Genomic DNA, 18,059 nt, shown 5'->3' on the forward strand with positions numbered 1-18,059 from the left:
ACAAGTACGAACAAAGAGGAATTATTTTTGTTGTACGCTCGAATATATCACTCATCCTACATCGACCTGTGGAGGAAACCGCATTAAACAGGTGACCACAAAAGTTCAGGGCTTGAACAGCTGGTCAAACTTCAACACTAACATAGGCATTTGTAACATAACGTGATCTTTTAAACACTGATCAAACAACACTAAAACCTCCAATACCCCACACTTCACTAAGGACAATAAACAAAAAAAGAAATCTCAAATTAACTATGGTCTCTTTATATGCCATTTCATTTAATCATTAGAAAAGAGTTTTTTTTAGAACATGCTTTTGATCTCTTTATACAGGTAGAAATCTTGAAGTAAGAAAATTACTGTCTCCATATCGTTAAATGAAAAAGTAATATTATAGCAACAGTCTCATGAAGCAATGTACCAGTACTCACCATAAACTGGTGTCTTGCCAGGCAGCACGACCACAATGAGTTGCAGCCCTTGATAGGTATTCTTCAGATAACGAAACATGGGCTCCACTTGGTCTGGCCCCGTGGCGTACTTACAGAAACAGGGCTGACCCATTATTGGCATCCCAGCATCATTAGAAATCCTCTGCAACTGCTGAGTGAAATTTCTGAAAAAGTAATAACAAAAGATTAATAATACAAGTAACTTTGCATTCTAATGAATTGCAAAGTGTGATGTATTGGACAGATTGCTGATTTATTCACTTAGCGGCCATACTGAAGATTTCTGGGAAAAACAAATCAATCAAATTTTCATTATCATTTTAGATTAGTCTAATTAATCACTGTTCACAAAATATCAGCCTCGTCTCTGCATGTGTTCATCAAGTTTCTAATATTTACAAAGAGGGCCGCATTTTAACTTTTTTTTTTAAACTTTAGAATCCTTGTAAGCCAATAAATGGTACAGGTACAGATCTGATATTTGCGGAAAGGTACTAATTTGAGTCCTCTACATAATTGTAGAAAATTTGATTGAATTAGCAAATATGGCCAAAGCTGTCAACAAACTTCATGTACTTAAAAGGCCAAAGATGAGCAAAAAAAGGTGGGCAATGGATATTACAGGATGATGTTGATTACAGTAGAACCTCAGTCCTAGACCTTCCAAACTGCATATCGATGCTTTTATGTTCCCTGAATCCATTCCTATCATTTAATATGGAAGATAAACAATACAATTAGGTGATCAAACAAGAGAGACACTGTTCATCTCGTCACTCACAATCAGCTGGCCCACCTGCATGGGGCATCGTGTCGCTAGCTGGTAGGCCTATCGCTTGACTTGGCTATAAAAAATAATATTATACCTAAATTCTTCACGGGTATTACCATAACTCCATTAATGGCCAATTTGTGTCAGGCAAACCAGACGAAACGTGTCTGCGTCATCTACAGTGGCCCGTTATGTGAGCAAAAATAGGTCATCTTGTCGCCTAGTTGCTATGCTGTTCACGCTTTTTCAGACGCTAATATAACTCTGATATCTTTCAAAATATTTACTGTGAAATTGTTTTACTTGCATGATTTTCAGGGTGCTAATTAAGAGGTGTATACGCAGGGGTTTATAGATTCAGTCATACGATGGCTTCAGGAATGCACACAGTGGGCGGGGCCGAATGCATGGACTTGTCACTGCTTTGCAAGGCTTTTCAATACATAATCCCGGCAGATCTTTACTGTATGACGTCGCCCGACCAGGGCTTCACGGCCGTCAGTGGAACTAGTTAAAATAATATTTTGAAAATACAGTTTACATACTAACACAGCAAAATAATGTGCCCTAGGCATGAGTATGAAAATATAAGCACTGGGGTTCTCCTTTGTGGTTGATTAAAATACCTCCCTGTGCTTGTTTTTTCATATCTCACCTGAGAGCATCCTCGCGGACGGTCCTCTGCGGCGCGAAGCAGGCGATGGCCCATACGCGGATCTCGATTCCGCTGTAGAACTGCTTGCCCCTCATGTCCCACACGCCCTGGTTAGGCACAGCCTGGGCCTTGGTCTGGTGCGATGGGGACAGTGACAAGAATTAGAAAACAGCAGAAATAATAGCCCCGTCATCGAGACATCGTCAATACGCCACACCCCCCACCTCAAAACTTCCACCACTCACTCAACAGAATAGATAGAGACCCTATGGAGACGTCTGTACACCACTCACCCCATCTCACATTTCTATTTATTTATTTGATTGGTGTTTTTATGCCATACTCTGTATTCTACTTATACACAGCCTGACCATCCGCAGGTTGCTGCCAGACCTACCCATGTATGGCCGGACAAGAAGCCAGCATAAGTTGTCTCAGGCTTCTAAGACTCGGTCACTGCTGGACAGAGCGATATTTTTCACAGTATTACTTCTTTACCCTGTTGTTTATATCTTTGCTACAGCTAACTAATCTTTCCTCAGACAGAAAATAATTTTGCCCTACTCTTGATTGATTTAGTGAACTTTGTAACCACACAATACATTCTTGCCCTAGAAATACATATTTTCAAAATTGCAGATAAAACACTTCCCATAATGGAGGAAACTTTCTAAATGTGCAGCAAACATCATTACACATTATCATTTGTTGACAAATTTTTGGGTTTCAATTTTGTCAGAAAGTGATATTCCAATCCTGCTGAAAAATCTTGCCTTGTAAAGAGTACACACTGGATAAACCTCTCTCAGGACATCCACTGCACTTAATACACTTGGATCAATTTGCTATTCTAAATCTCCTGCTTTTTTCTAAAGTGGGATCATTTTAGTCAATTAAAGTAGCTGTTCATAGCTATCACTTGAATTACTTGGAATACAACAACAGTTTCAGAGTGAAAGATTGCTACAATTTGATTTTTCATTATTATTTCATCTCGAGGGAGTCTTTATTTAACCTGAAGAATACTTGTCATCTTTATGAGTGGGGTTACCGTGGAGTTTCATATGTGAAAGGAAAAAACCGCACTCATAGCAAATCACCACCGTTTATAGGAATATCCAAAATTCTGATTTAAAACAGTAATCCATATTCATTCAACTTCAACACATTTTCACATCAGCAACAGCCAGATGTTTTCAGTAAAAAAAAAGACTGGATTTGTTGTATGGCATGTGTGAAGTGCAATTGTGATGAGTCACGAGTCACCTTTTCTAAAATGTTAATCTGTGTGAATTTGTCACCACTTGGCAGAAACTGTCAAAATAAGGCAGGGTTTTCCTGTCACCCACCAGCTGATAACTGAATAGTAATCATCATACAGCTTTCACCGTGTGGGTCGAATACAGGTAAATCTTTCTTCCAATAATTCCTTATGTTTCACACATAACAAATAGCACTCTATACTTTACTGAAAACATCTGGATGCATACATATAAATGTGGTCAAATTAATTCATCAACATTTCATTTAAAGCAAAAGCACAATCATAACAAAGGATCTTATTTAAAAAAAAAAAACATTTATAAAATGACCATCACCAAAAAGTAGAACCACTTCTTGACTAATAAGCAGAATAGCAAGCTTCAAGTGCCAAATTTTAAGCAGAGAATAATAAAATTGCCAATAAGTGTACTTAAAGTGTTAAGTATAGTCAATTTAAGAAGAATACAAGCACAGAATAGAACTATAAATAGCTGAATACAAGTAATATAATACTGAATAAAAAAAACTTTCTCCAGCTTGGGGGTCACAAATAGACCAATCAAAGAATAGGAAAAAAATGGCTGCCATTCTTACGGCCAGGATGAGCAGAAGCATGTCACGATGGCTCTCACTGGCCAATAACACTGCAGGAAAGCTGTATGAAAGAGCAGTTTCTATTGGACAAAAAGGGAACAGCTGGCAAATTTGGGCCATACAGGATAAAAAACATTCTCACATGATGTGCCATATATTTTTTTCTCTTTTTTTTTTTGACATCGGTATCCAAAATTCATGGAGAGAAAACATAGTTACCATGGATACCGCATTCTTACCCTGCCTCCATATTGAATTTTGGGTGCATTGAGTACCCGCCCTTGTACCTCTGTCATCTGACTACTTATACTGATGCCGAACGTTTGCAGGAAGGGGTCCCCATTGAAATTAGCTTTCCGAACCTGGTGTCAAAAGTGGGTTATAACAACAGAATCAGAAGTAAGTCTCTGGAATCATTGACTTTGGGCAGCCTTTTGGGGCGAGGGATGTTTTGGCACACCCAAAACAAAAAACCCGGACAACTTTGTGGGATCTAGTACACGACCAGCCCTCTCCGCTTTCTGGGAGATTCTAGTCGCATGGGGAAAAACAGGTGAAGAAAAAAAAGATTAATAATAATAATAATACGGATGAGAGTGATTAGTGACCAATCAAAACAGAGAAACAAAATGTAATCGTAGCCTACCCGGCCGCCATATTGCAGCTTCGGTGCCGTCAGCACTCGGCCGCGAACTTCAGTCATCTTGTTAGAAACATTGATCCCAAAAGTTTGCAGATATGGGTCATTGTTGAAGTCAGCTTTGGTGACCTAGTGCATTGAAGTTTTGTTAGATGAGAGACGATTGGATAACAGCACCACAGCTCGCACCAATGAACACTCTCCTTGCTTCCTCTTATATTCTGTTGTAAGACTTTGCAGTATAACTTACAAGCACTTTGAATCATTCCCTGACCTCTGTTTGACTTTGAAACAAATTTGACCTTGAACTCAACCTTGAAATTTGGGTAAATATGGGATGCATGAACTAAGTTGTAAATTGAGATCTAGTTTTCCTTTCAGATATCTTCTTTTTCCTATGTTTTGACTCGCACGGTGAAACAACTTTTATTACCAACTGTACAAAATTACAACATTACAAAAAGTAATGTTTTGAGCCCCAAAATTAACCACATGACTGCATCTGAAGACGGTGCATCAGAAATGACCTTTCAAATACAAGATGTCAAAATAATTATAACCATCTGGGGTGGAAGGTGAAAATGTCAGTAAAGAAGTGGATCAAAGGAGGATAAAAGCTATGGTGATCAATTTTAAAATATACAACAGGGAAATTTTTAGATTTGATGAATGTAATAAATATTCCTATTCACATCAAATTTCAAAAGCAACATTTAAATCTACATTTCATTTTCTGACCTCATAATTTTGAGGACTTATTGTAATCTTAATCTGAATCTTTACTTACTTTTTTCTGATTAATGACGTACATTGATTTTGCACCAATATCACATTGGTAAAGTTTGTTATAAAACACCTTTAAAATATCAAGGTCAAAATGGTGAAAGGTCAAGGTCAAGCAGAGGTCGTTTCATGGGCAAATGGTATCCCACAATGCCACACTCAATCAGCCTATCAGCATCATTCAACAGCTACTCTTGTATAGTCTGACTGCTGAGTTGATTCAAACCACCATCTTCACATCATATGTTCAGTAAAAACACAAAAAAGAAGTCATTTCCCATGACAAGCTTTTCCGGAGCAGTATTTTCAGATTTTTTTTTTCCATCACAGAAATACCATTGTCATAACAGCTACAGCGTTGATTTTTTTCTAAGCAGACCAGTTTTTCATGGCATATATTTTTTATATCAATAAAGACTGTTTACATCAAAATGATCTTGGTTCTCTAATGTTTTCAGAGGACAATCAACAAGCGAAAAAAAATTTTCATAGATAGTCAAAATTTCCCAAACAATTCCAATATTTTCTTGCCTTGGGAATTAGCATTACAAATATTGACGTCTCACTATGACAAAAAGTTACCTCCAAAATTTTAATGTTTTTACAACACAAGTCCTGTTCTTGAGGAAGTTCAAGCTTTGAGCTACTCAGAATACAGCCACGAATAGTTTTTTAGTTTAGAGCATTAGTCAGTCTGGCTGGCAGTCACAATGGTAAATTTGGATGAAAAAATTCAATGATTTCATAATGTGACAATCACACTCCTGTAAGGTCAAAAACCGAAGCGGCAATTTTGAAGTCATTGTTTCAAATTACATGGTGACCTGCTGGCATTTGATAAGGAGAAAACTTTTACAACCAGTGCCAAAATTTTGTTCATGTACTCTTGTTTGGCATAATATAAACTCCAGAAGAGCTACATCATTGGTTAATGTCAACAACAACAACACTTATCAATTTATTACACATTACCAACAGGATAACAATAAAATGTTACTTTTCAACTGAAAACAGATTCTTTATGAAGTTTTGTGGTGGTAGCCTTCGTTCCATACAGTTCACAGACAAACATGTCAAATATCTAGACACTTCTTAAACTTAATCATATTTCTAGAATGGCCCACCAATGGTGTTTTACTTCTGTAATGACTACATATAAAGGTATGTATCCTTTTCTTTCTTTGTTAATAATACACTTTTTATTTCTTCTTTGAAATTAAAAAATTTTGACTTAAAAATTTAGGAGGAATCGTGTTGCTATTCAAATCTTCAGGACTATAAACTCCCGAAAAGGACAAGTATCAAAAAGATCTGAAGAAAATCAACAGAAATTTTCTTCAATGTTTTAAATTTCGCGGGACATTTAAAGCCGGGATACAATATACCACCATAAAGCTGTCCACCATTCAAACATCATGGTTTTTACACAACATACACATGTTAATTGAAGAGAGTAAAACAAACAATATCATGATAAGACAATGTCAACCAAGTACAGCATGAATCTCAATGAAAATCAGTGAGGAATTTTTTCCGCATCAATGTACCGGTATCCATATATTTTGTAATGAGCTTTATATGGTTTGAAGGAATATGAAGTATACACCTGAATGACTTCAAAATTCAATACAATTAATTTCACCAATGTAAATTTGCACATTAACAAAAGATGGCTTAAACGAATAATCAATATATATTTTAAGATGAAACGACGACAGACTAGGCTGTTAAAAATACTGTATGGGTCACAAGAATTCTTAGAAAAAGATTTTATACAATTTTAAACCAGCCTAGTTTTCCAGTAGTAGAGGGGTCAAACTTCCCCATCAAAAGAAAGCAAATCTTGTACGTTAATGTCAAGCAGAGACCCTTTATGTCTCTCTGACAGACAAATTTAGATTATGTCCTTTCATTGCTGATCTTCACTCAGAGGGATCTCTGCTGTTCCAGGCGCTACAAGATTTACCTCTCTTGTCAAAGGTGGGATTGACCTCTGTACTACTGTATTTAATCAGTAATCCCATAACAAATACTTCACAAAAAACCCACCAGGTTGTTGATTTCTCTTTCCCGATCAGGTGCGGATCTCGCCGTTGCCTGAAAAAGATCATTTGATTGTGTTAGTAAATCTGCCAAAGCTTCTATAACAACCTTAGTACTATCTCTTGTTAATGAACTAGGGATGAATACTAAATCTGATCCTAACTACTACTAACTACTTAAATTGTTTAAACGGCAATTACAATTTAAGTATTTATTTCTTCAGCTACAGAAAATTTGGAAAACGTAACTTTGGCAACTAGTGATGCACATTTTTCTACAAATAATTCACACAAACTGTAACTTGTACAATTAGTACTTTTCAAACAACCACAACATGTATCGAGCTCACTGATAAAGGTTTGATAACTTCTACACCACTATTTGCACTACTGAGCTTCCTAGTACCTACAGAATAAATGATATCTGTTTTACATTTCAAATTATTGGAGGCACTGTTGTTTGGGTTTCTTTTTTTTCTTTCAGACAAAAACATGCAGCATATCTTCCAAGCTTTTACATAACCATTACAATTCATGCAACCAGTTTTTGAAAATTCTGAACACAAAAATTCTTTGAACAAAAACCAAACAAGCTCGTGTTCTTCTAACCTTTTTCAACATAAGTTGTTCTTCCAAAAATATCTTTTCACTTTATTGGCTATCAGAGCTAATACTAAATCCAGTCACAAGTTATTTTCTGCTCAATGGATCACTTACTGGAGTGAGACTCTGAACTGTCAAAAGACAAAGCCTCTATTTCTGAATGCTGATATAACCGTTTTCATTATAACCGATAACAACCTTTACATGAACACTGATATACACAAAGGCTAGAGTACAGTCAGTAAATATAAAGAAAATCTAGGTGCTAAACCTAAGGGTCGGTTAAATATCTAACACGCAGCTTGTTATAGCAAAGCACAGAAGACAGAAAATAAGATTAAAGAACAGACAACACAATGAAAAGCTTAAAGTTCAAACTTTTCCAGGGCAAAAGCTTATATATGAAAGAGCACTTGTGCCCTATAAGGTTTTAAAATGAAACTTAAGAGTAAGGATCAGTCAAGTCAGTTAGTCAGGTCAAAATTTGTACGGTACACTGCCTCGTATACTTATCTGTTACACATTGTCAATGGAAAAAGAACAATTGCGAAGCAAAAGCCATATAATTTCCTTCTCTTTATCATAAGTAATACTGAAAGAGTATTAGAAATGCTTTGTCATTACTTAACTATAAATGTAACAGCATCAGAAAAATTCCTTTGTCACTTAGTCTTCTCTAGATCTGCTAAAAGCACCATCTGAACTATACTGTGCCCCTTCAACTAAACAGCAGCAGTCCTACTGGTTAATTTTGTGCGCTTACATTTTTTAATAAGCTCTTTCTATGATTCTAATTCCAGAATTAAGGCTCAATGAAATGCAAGAGTAACTTCTGTCCCTCAAGTATGTTATGGCAAGGGCGTAGCAGGCTTGTGGAGACAAGATGCCTATGAACATCAGCTTTGGTTCCTTCCCTTATCTCTTACAGTTTGACCTTGATGAAGGTCATAACATTTATTTTACTGTCTTTGCTCGCCTCTGAGTGTTTGACCATGGTAAATGTCACTGCCTGACTGACTGGATTTTCTAATCATAATTCTTTATTTTCTTCCCTAGCCTCTTACAGTTTGACCTTGATGAAGGTCATAACATTTATTCTGAGTGTTTGACCATGGTAAATGTCACTGTCTCATTGACTGGATTTTCTAATCATAATTCTTTATTTTCTTCCCTAGCCTCTTATGGTTTGACCTTGATGAAGGTCATAACATTTATTCTGAGTGTTTGACCATGGTAAATGTCACTGCCTGATTGACTGGATTTTCTAATCATAATTCTTTATTTTCTTCCCTAGCCTCTTACAGTTTGACCTTGATGAAGGTCATAACATTTATTCTGAGTGTTTGACCATGGTAAATGTCACCACCTGATTGACTGGATTTTCTAATCATAATTCTTTATTTTCTTCCCTAGCCTCTTACAGTTTGACCTTGATCAAGGTCATCACAAACCAATACTGATTCTCTTTCATAACCTTTTTATATTTGACTTTGCTCAATCATCATACCATCAACTTGGTTTTCCAACCATTATTCTTGATTTTTGTCCCCTTCACTGTTCTCAAATGTTGAACTTTAAATTTGACCTTGGTCAAGGTCATCACCAACATTAGCTTTCCAGTCATAATTCTTCATCCATGGCCATTATTTTTTTTTGCTTTACCTCAAAGTTTAATCTTGCTAAAGGTCATCACCAGACAGATTTGGGTTTCAAACCAAAATTCCTGAGCTTTGTTTTCTTGTCTAAACATCCTGAACATTGACCTTCGTGAAGGTTCCTTAACACATAAAAATTGGTTTTCCTGTCATATTTCTTGAGATTTGCTTTTTCCTCTAATCTCTGAAGTTGCAAGGTTAAAGTCATCACCAGGTAATGTTTGGGTGTGCAATCAGACTTTTGTATATTTTTACACTTAAGGTACAATTTTTGCGCACCTACTGTAATTTCAGAAAACAGACAATCACATGCTTTTTTTCTGAAATGATCCGTTTTAGATTCCAGGTGTAGATATTTTTGCCTGAGATATGTATAGCTTGTTTTCAGTTTGGGACAAATTTCAACGTCTTGAATCTTATGTGCAAATCAGTTACGATCCAAACAACACAGATACATATATTTCACAGTACAACACCAACAACATCTCCAGCACTCCAATCAAACAAGCTAAAAGTAGGTCAGGGTGGAGAGGTCAAGGTTACAAGGTCATTTGTGGGATGGGAAGAGAGTCAGGGTCGGGAAGCAAAGGTGTGAAGGGGAGATAATTCTAAACAAATCTGGAGACCAAAATTAAACAGAGGCAGAGGAAATTAAAGCTGAAGATTTTCAATGGACACATAAGTCCTTCCAGCTAAGTTTTATTTAGTTGAAAACATGAAAATTGGAATCCTTATTGTTCGCAAGATTTACAAGAAATGTTTGAGACGCTGACACAGTTTAGAATGGGGTTAATAGCATAACAAAACATTCTATACTGTACAAAAAACTAATATGTACATTGACACAGGTTAGCATATTTTACAACAAATGACAAACATGCATCATTCATCTCCGTTTTATTTTGGTTTGACCTTTTCCAGGATTCCGACACAGAAACATGAAAAAGACCCAAGAATTATCTCCCTTGGCAACGAACATGACAATGATAAAACCAAGAATAGTGCCTCCACCACACATGCAAACGTAGCCTTAACCAGTAACGTATTTGGGAAACCTTGATCATAGTAGATGTCTGCATGTCCGTTAGTTTCTTAATGCATCGCTGGCCCCCTACAATGTTACAGACCTAAAACAAGAAGAAGGGAGACAAATTGTGATACAATTACAATATCGAGAGACCAGCAGGGAATCAATGAATGAATGCGTAAAAATTTAAACAGCTTTGATAACAGATGTATGTAAATATGCTGGTTTGAGGCTTAACATCATAGTTAACAAGTTTTCAGTCACATGACGACAAGGAGTCATCAGGTGTATGTGTGTGCATGCTGTGTCTTGTGGTAGATCGAGTCTACACCACAGCCACTGAAGTATCATGCCAAAAACACCAGACATGATACACAACAAGTCATGTTACACTGACACCAGGGTCAACCAGTCCTATTTCCTTGCTTTAAACTCTCCGTGCTGAGCGCCATGCGAGGTAGCAACAAGTGCCATTTTTAGTTTTTGTTACGGCTCAAACCAGGTTTGATCCCGGGTCTCCAAAATTCGAGGCAGACGCTCTAACCATTAGGCCACCAAAGTGGTTCCGAGACCAGAAACGAGATGAAGGGAGAAAACAATTCATCATTGGAGGTATTAATTTACTTATCTGATTGTTGTTTGCCACCAAACCCAAGAATTCAACATAATATGGAAAATGTGCTCCAAGTAGATATAATTCAGCTAGTCCTCATATAATTTTAAACAACATATTTTAATAGTTTAATCACTCAAACTCTGGAGTTTTCCATTCCCCTGAAAAAGTTGGATGTATGGAAAATGAGTTCAGAAAATAGTTGAAAATTGTCAGCCCAGCTGAGTTTACCAAGAGTCTTTCAAAAATAAACTTCTTAAAATATCAGTAATTTTTTTGGCCAAGTATTTGTTGTCGACCAGAGGTATTTCCGCCTCTAACACAATCATGTATGGACCAGTACTTACTTCTAATGGTAGATATGTGTGTTTCTGTTCTTGACCCACTTGTAGACATGGCAAGTGTGGGTACCTGGAATGGACAAAAGACACAAAACACGGTTTGCTCAGATCAAAAGTATAACACAAAACACAGTTTGCTCACAACAGAAGAATGACACAAACCACAGTTTGCTCAGAACAGAAGTATGACACAAAACAGTTTGCTCAGAACAGAAGTATGACACAAAACAGTTTACTCAGGACAGAAGTATGACACAAACCAGTTTGCTCAGGACAGAAGTATGACACAAACCAGTTTGCTCAGAACAGAAGTATGACACAAAACAGTTTGCTCAGGACAGAAGCATGACACAAACCACAGTTTGCTCACAGCAGAAGTATGACACAAACCACAGTTTGCTCAGAACAGAAGCATGACACAAACCACAGTTTGCTCACAACAGAAGTATGACACAAAACAGTTTACTCAGGACAGAAGTATGACACAAACCACAGTTTGCTCACAACAGAAGTATGACACAAAACAGTTTACTCAGGACAGAAGTATGACACAAACACAGTTTACTCAGGACAGAAGTATGACACAAACACAGTTTGCTCACAGCAGAAGAATATCGGCACTTTTTCCCAAACTTCACTGTGTTTGTTGATTTATTTCCTTATTCGATTGGTGTTTTATGCTGCACTCAAGGCTATTTCACTTATACATCAGGGGCCAGCATTATGGTGGGAGGAAACCAGGTTGATTTACTTGATTTACTTGATTGCCCACGAAAGAATTTTTAATTTATATGATGATAGCCCATGGCAATGGAGAGCCCAGCGTAAAGTCCCCAGACAAAGCAAAACTAGCTAGATCTGGATTTGAACCTGCGGCCTCAGTGGCCTGGGGCTGATCAATTGTGCAAAGATTAGCACATTATGCCACTGAGCCAGCGAGTGTCAAACAACAATGTTCGCTTTGTGGGTCAGTGGGTTTTTACTTACTGTAACTTCATCTTGTAACGCTCCAGGAAGTATCTTGCAACTGTACACTCCACGGTCTGCCCCGAATCCAGCTGAAGTGGGAACCTGGAGAGTGTGGGGGGGAAAAAGACATGGTTGAGTTGATGAGAGGGTGAAGGATGGTGGAGGGGGTTGATTCAGTCGGGCAAGCACATGAAGAACAAGTCAACATGACTGGACAAGGATCAATCAATTTGATTTCCAGCCAATGAGCTTGACTACGAGATTCCCTTGAACCTATCACACGTCCAATTTTGTTCTATGTCAGCTTATCTCCTGAGGATAGACAGACGCTGATGAGAACAGTAAAACCTGGAGGCTGTGAGGTAAAACCAGAAACATGGTATGAACTTACGACTGCGTCTGTGCTGGCCTTCTGGTTACGTTGCAGACACGATACTTTCGCTTCATTGTACCGCAATGGGTTATCTCCACTTTCAGTCCTACAATCAAATTAAAAACTTCACTTAAAATTATTATTCCCACTGTCACTACTAGTCAAAATGGTTTTCAATATAACATGAGACAAATAGTCTCAAGGGGAATTATTTCAACACAGCACACAAACCAAACGTAAACAAGACCGCTACAAAAAAAAAAGTCAAATCCTTAAATAAAACACACAAAGAGATGAACTCGAAAAAATAATTCAGTGAAAACTTAACAGAGATGACATTTAACGCAGATCTCAGTGCTGAGAGCAAGTTGCATTGTAGCGCACATTAATTAACAGTGGTCAGAACAATTTCCAATCCATTTTCAGCAGATGTGAAGATCCTGGCATGGACCGTAAATTAATGAAAAATCTTTTGAAAATAATCCTTTCAAAACCCAAGTTTTCAAGGTCATCCCCTTCCCACAGACCAGATTTTAAGGTCATTTCTTCAAAAGATCACTTTATCATCATTCTCAAGAAAATTGGTTTTCTGGTCACTTCGTCAATCCGTTTTTAACGACATTCCGTCAAAGAGAGTTTTCAAGCAAATCTCTGAAAGGTTCAGTTTAAGGACCTTCTCACAAAAGGTCATTTTTCAATAAGCAAATACAAGAAGGTCCACACTAAAACTGGGAAGCAATGTGTGAACATAGCTAAAATAAAAATCAAATTTATAAAGAAAACATTTCTTTATGCTGAACTTATTCATTCTAGGCAAGGAAAAAGCAAGGCAGAAGGAAGCTTTCCAAACAGGTCCACTGCAAAGCACAAAATGCAAGCAAAGCAGAAACAAGAGGCAAAGTAAAACAAGCCAGTCAGGGTAATACAACAACTAGGTGAGACTACATGCATGCTCGATTGCACCGGTGTTCTGTTTCGCTCGTACCAACATAAAGCGAACAGTGCAATGAAACCACAGCATTCATTTTACCAGTTGTTACACTAAATGCTTTATAACCTAATCAATTTCTCCTAAACGACTCGGGTCAATACATCTGGTCGATCCCTACTGAGGACAATATCAATGGTCAGGTGTATGGGTTGAGCAAAAATCATCTTAAAAGCCAAATGGCAATTAAACCAGGCTTTTTATCAGCTAATTCATCAACAGACAGTTTGGCAGAAATGTGGCAACTGTTTATACGAGATCAGAACTCCATCACTGCTAGGGGCATCGTTTTTTTTTTCTTCGCTTCCTCTTTTTTGTTCGACATTTGTAAAGACATAGATTTCCCAGCATTTTGAAGATATAGCACAATAATAGAGTATGACATGAGGTTACCAAATCCACCCAGGCATGCACTGAAGCCACCTGGTGGAGAGAAAGAGTGAGCACTCTCATTCACAATTCTGTTGCTTTTCTCTTTCGCGCACGAATACAATCCAATCTCTAAGCCATAACACTTCTTCTATACTTCAACAACAATACTGTAATCAGCCAACATGCACTTTACAGATACTCTTCACAGGAATTGATGTAGATCTATCAGAGATAGCTCCGCAATCACTGAGCCAAGCAAATTAACTATCCACTTTCTACAGCCAATATGGTTATTTGATACAGTAAGCAAGAACAATTTGTGTAACAGCTACTACTCCACAACTGTGCTTATGAAAAAAACTAATCCATCTACACAGACATCTTTGTGAAAGAAAGAGGGCATAGCCCATTCATTTTAGATGAAATGTCCCTAGAGCCATATAAAAAAAGATGGAATCGCGCCTTCAGCACTAATGGGTATTCACAGCAGACATTTTCCATTCTGGAATCGACATCACACAAGTTTGAGTGATTAACACCATTTGTTTTGATTAGTCTTTTTCGTCCTCACCCAGAAAGTTTCACTTGTAAGAATGTTACCATTTTGCAATGAGAAAAAAATGTTGAAAAAAAGATAATCATATTTTGATCTTCACAAACTTAATATGTCAATATTTCCTCATCACATTTCTTAGGACTACCATTTACCCATGGCTTGCTGTATAGAAGACTTAAAATGCCTTTAAAACACTTTCAAAATCTTGTTTTTTTTTAAAGCGCATTAGTTCACAACTCTCTGCATTACTTCTTGAAAGCCAGAGGGAGGTTATGAATCCAAAAAAAAAATATATACACCTGCTATTGTTAACACTATCACAGGATGTGTCGCAAACTGAGACAGGCCTCTTAACTCAGACGGTTTTTCATCACAAGCGCATTTGTTAAATCAAAATAAGAACAAAAGTCAAAGGTTAAGTTCTCTGATATGTGATGATTTTGGAGTTAAATTCTTAAGATATTTTTCTGAGCAAAATATCTTCGCAAATGTCTTCCATGCCTGCATAGTTTATCTTTACTGATTTCCGCCATTTTTATCCTTCACGTTGCCAAGCTGACGTCCCCGGTACATCTCCTGAACACGTGTACATACAAAAAGAATTACAAGACTCTTGCAGTCTACGATCTACAGAGTTGTGTCCCCTTGGGAGAATACTAGCATTGTGTAACAACTGTCCAATGAATGAGCATAGGTATGGAGAGATATAGAGTGCAGGGTTATCAGTTTGCTGAGGGAAAGAGAGGGACTTTGTCAGCCATGTTGTGACACCGACGGCCACGACAAATACACCGACAACAACGTCCTCGTTGCTGCCCTCTCTCTCGCTCGTCAAGGATGTAATAAGCCATGAAAAAGTCAAGAAACATTCCTACTAACCTGATGAACAATTCTGATCGGAGTATGCCGAACCTATGATCAAAAAACAGCGTATTAGTCAGGGAGGGTCCTCGAGACGAAGTCTGTGCGCCTGCCCGCCCGCCCACACAGTCAAGTAACGAGGCGGTCAAATGAACGGACAAACCAAAGAGAACCTCAAGCATGTGGTGGAATTAAGGCTTTCAGCTTAACAATGGCAAAATCCAAACCTATCACTGGAAATATTTGTTGTTGTTTGTTGTTAACATGAAGACTGCAATCCAATTTCATCTTAGTTTTCTATTTCAAAAGCTTATCTTAAGCTTTCATAGTCAGGAAAAAAAAATAAAAATTTCCTTGGTCACCATGGCAACATACATTTTTTTTTTTGGATTCTGTTTTTTTTTTTTTGTTCAAAACATACATTTTATGAGTGAGTGATGAAGTATTTATGGGTGTATTTTGAACATACGGTGTTTTGCTGATCATGGAATAGAAGGTACAGAAAGAAAACATTTTAGATGTTAACAATTCAAATAATCCTTCAGTGCAAGCTATTTTTCTTTTAGCAGATATGGATTAACAAAGCAATATAAAGCAGGTTAAGACACAATGAAATTTCATGAAATCTCATCAAAACAATATTACACGGGAAATCCATGATTTTCCTCGTTCTCCTTTAATCCGTGTACTGAAGGTTAAATTTGTTTGGTAATTTAACATTTTGCAGAATTGCATGACAAGGGCTTATCTGATAAAATAATGGTGTGGAGTTGTATGTTAACTGAAAGTCCCATGTATTTATCATTTCTGTCTTAAGTCAGCATTGCGCAACAAGAAACCTTGTTGATTTGAGCTCTCCCTCCCCCCAACCCTCCCCTCACAGAGTTAGCCAGATGCTGTTCTCTACAGAGCTGAAGAATCCACATGAATAACGGTACAAGTGTACTTGCCACAAAAAGCCTTTTGTACAACTTTGAATGAATTTTTCTTGCATGATTACAGCAAATCATAGCATGTACCTTCTGGAAAATGTCAAATGCCTTTTGAATAACATCAAACGCCTTTTGAACAATATGAAATCTCTCTGGCACATCGACGAGAGAGGCAAAACCACTGGCTAGTATTCAAAGTCTTACTTATTATTGAAATCAAATACTGATCTCTCCTTAGATCATCTGGGTAACACTGACACGACTTTTAAAATCAAAATTAAAACCAATGCCCTAAATTTTATGTGTATAATAAAAAATCCACAGTTAATAGTCCTTTAATCTTACATCAGAGAAAAACACCAAGATTTTGTACAAATCAAACACAGCGTCACATGGCTTATTACATCCTTACTGCTTCATTTGCATAAATCAACAAAAATAAAGGATAAATAAAAAAGTAACAGGATTACATATTTCCACTGGAGGATTTCTAACAAGATAACATGTTAATGGTACACTGAACAATGAACGAACGTTGTGTGAAAATCTATCGTCAAAAAATCCATGACTGCCATGTGTCCACTTCCATACACCCTAGATCAATGTCTCCAAAATACTTAATAAAATTTACACTCATAAGATTCAGAAAATCTGAACAACAAAGTTTCAAAAGCTGTTTTACACACCAAAGATTGGCCAAATCTCAATTTTCCCTCAAATATGGTCAAGAAAACTTTCAAATCCACCAAAAAATCTCTACCAACATTTTTTTGAGTTTAATAACTTGCCCCACACATTTACCACACCAGATCTTGATCCACCTTTCCACTTGAAAGTATTCAACTATTTGAATAACACGAACAACATATTAGTTTTTTGTTTTTAGGATAAGGGAGAAATTTTTGATCATGAGCACTGACCTTTGATTTCTTTCGTGAATTTCACCCGCTGAGAATCGGTAAGCGGCCGTTTCTGCTCATGTACATCACGGATATCCAGCACTTCACACATAAACTCGATCACAGGCTGAGCTTTATAAAACGCAGTCGCAGACACTGTGGACAGAAAGTAACAGTTTACACAAGATTTAGGTAGCTGAAGAGAGGCTGAGACAAAATATTATGTTGGTGCAAAAAGTGGAACCGACTTACAAAATGGCTGGATAGACAACCGTTTTTAGACTCAATAATACAATGTGGACACAGCTGTGTATCAATGCACATTTCATTCTAAAGTCGGATGATTCTACACATTTACACACTGCCATGCTTATTTTTTAGTTTAATGCCATTTCACAACAGTTAATGTAAATTGGTGGTGGAAGCCAGAGAAAGCCACCACACTTTGTCAGGTACCTAAAAAGCCTTCTCACCTGACATACCCAGGAGAAAGCCATCACACTTTGTCAGGTATCTAACGAGCCTTCTTGTGGGAGCCAGAGAAAGCCACCACACTTTGTCAGGTACCTAACAAGCCTTCTCACCTGACATACCCAGGAGAAAGCCATCACACTTTGTCAGGTACCTAACGAGCCTTCTTGTGGGAGCCAACAGAAAGCCACCACA

At 37.3% G+C, this 18,059-nt stretch overlaps 1 protein-coding gene across 1 annotated transcript in view; it reads right to left on the reverse strand.

Annotated features, from left to right (window-relative positions):
- The window catches only part of LOC135463859 (protein argonaute-2-like), a 36,705-nt gene that overhangs the window by 9,320 nt on the left and 9,326 nt on the right, over positions 1-18,059 (reverse strand). Inside the window, 10 exon segments of the mRNA XM_064741316.1 lie at positions 435-619; positions 1,883-2,016; positions 3,979-4,101; positions 7,212-7,259; positions 10,518-10,589; positions 11,450-11,513; positions 12,431-12,514; positions 12,804-12,891; positions 15,581-15,613; positions 17,415-17,549. Of these exon segments, the coding sequence (XP_064597386.1) occupies positions 435-619; positions 1,883-2,016; positions 3,979-4,101; positions 7,212-7,259; positions 10,518-10,589; positions 11,450-11,513; positions 12,431-12,514; positions 12,804-12,891; positions 15,581-15,613; positions 17,415-17,549 (966 nt within the window).

This window comes from Liolophura sinensis, chromosome 3 (genome assembly GCF_032854445.1).
Source record: "Liolophura sinensis isolate JHLJ2023 chromosome 3, CUHK_Ljap_v2, whole genome shotgun sequence".
Taxonomy (NCBI): Eukaryota; Metazoa; Mollusca; class Polyplacophora; order Chitonida; family Chitonidae; genus Liolophura; species Liolophura sinensis.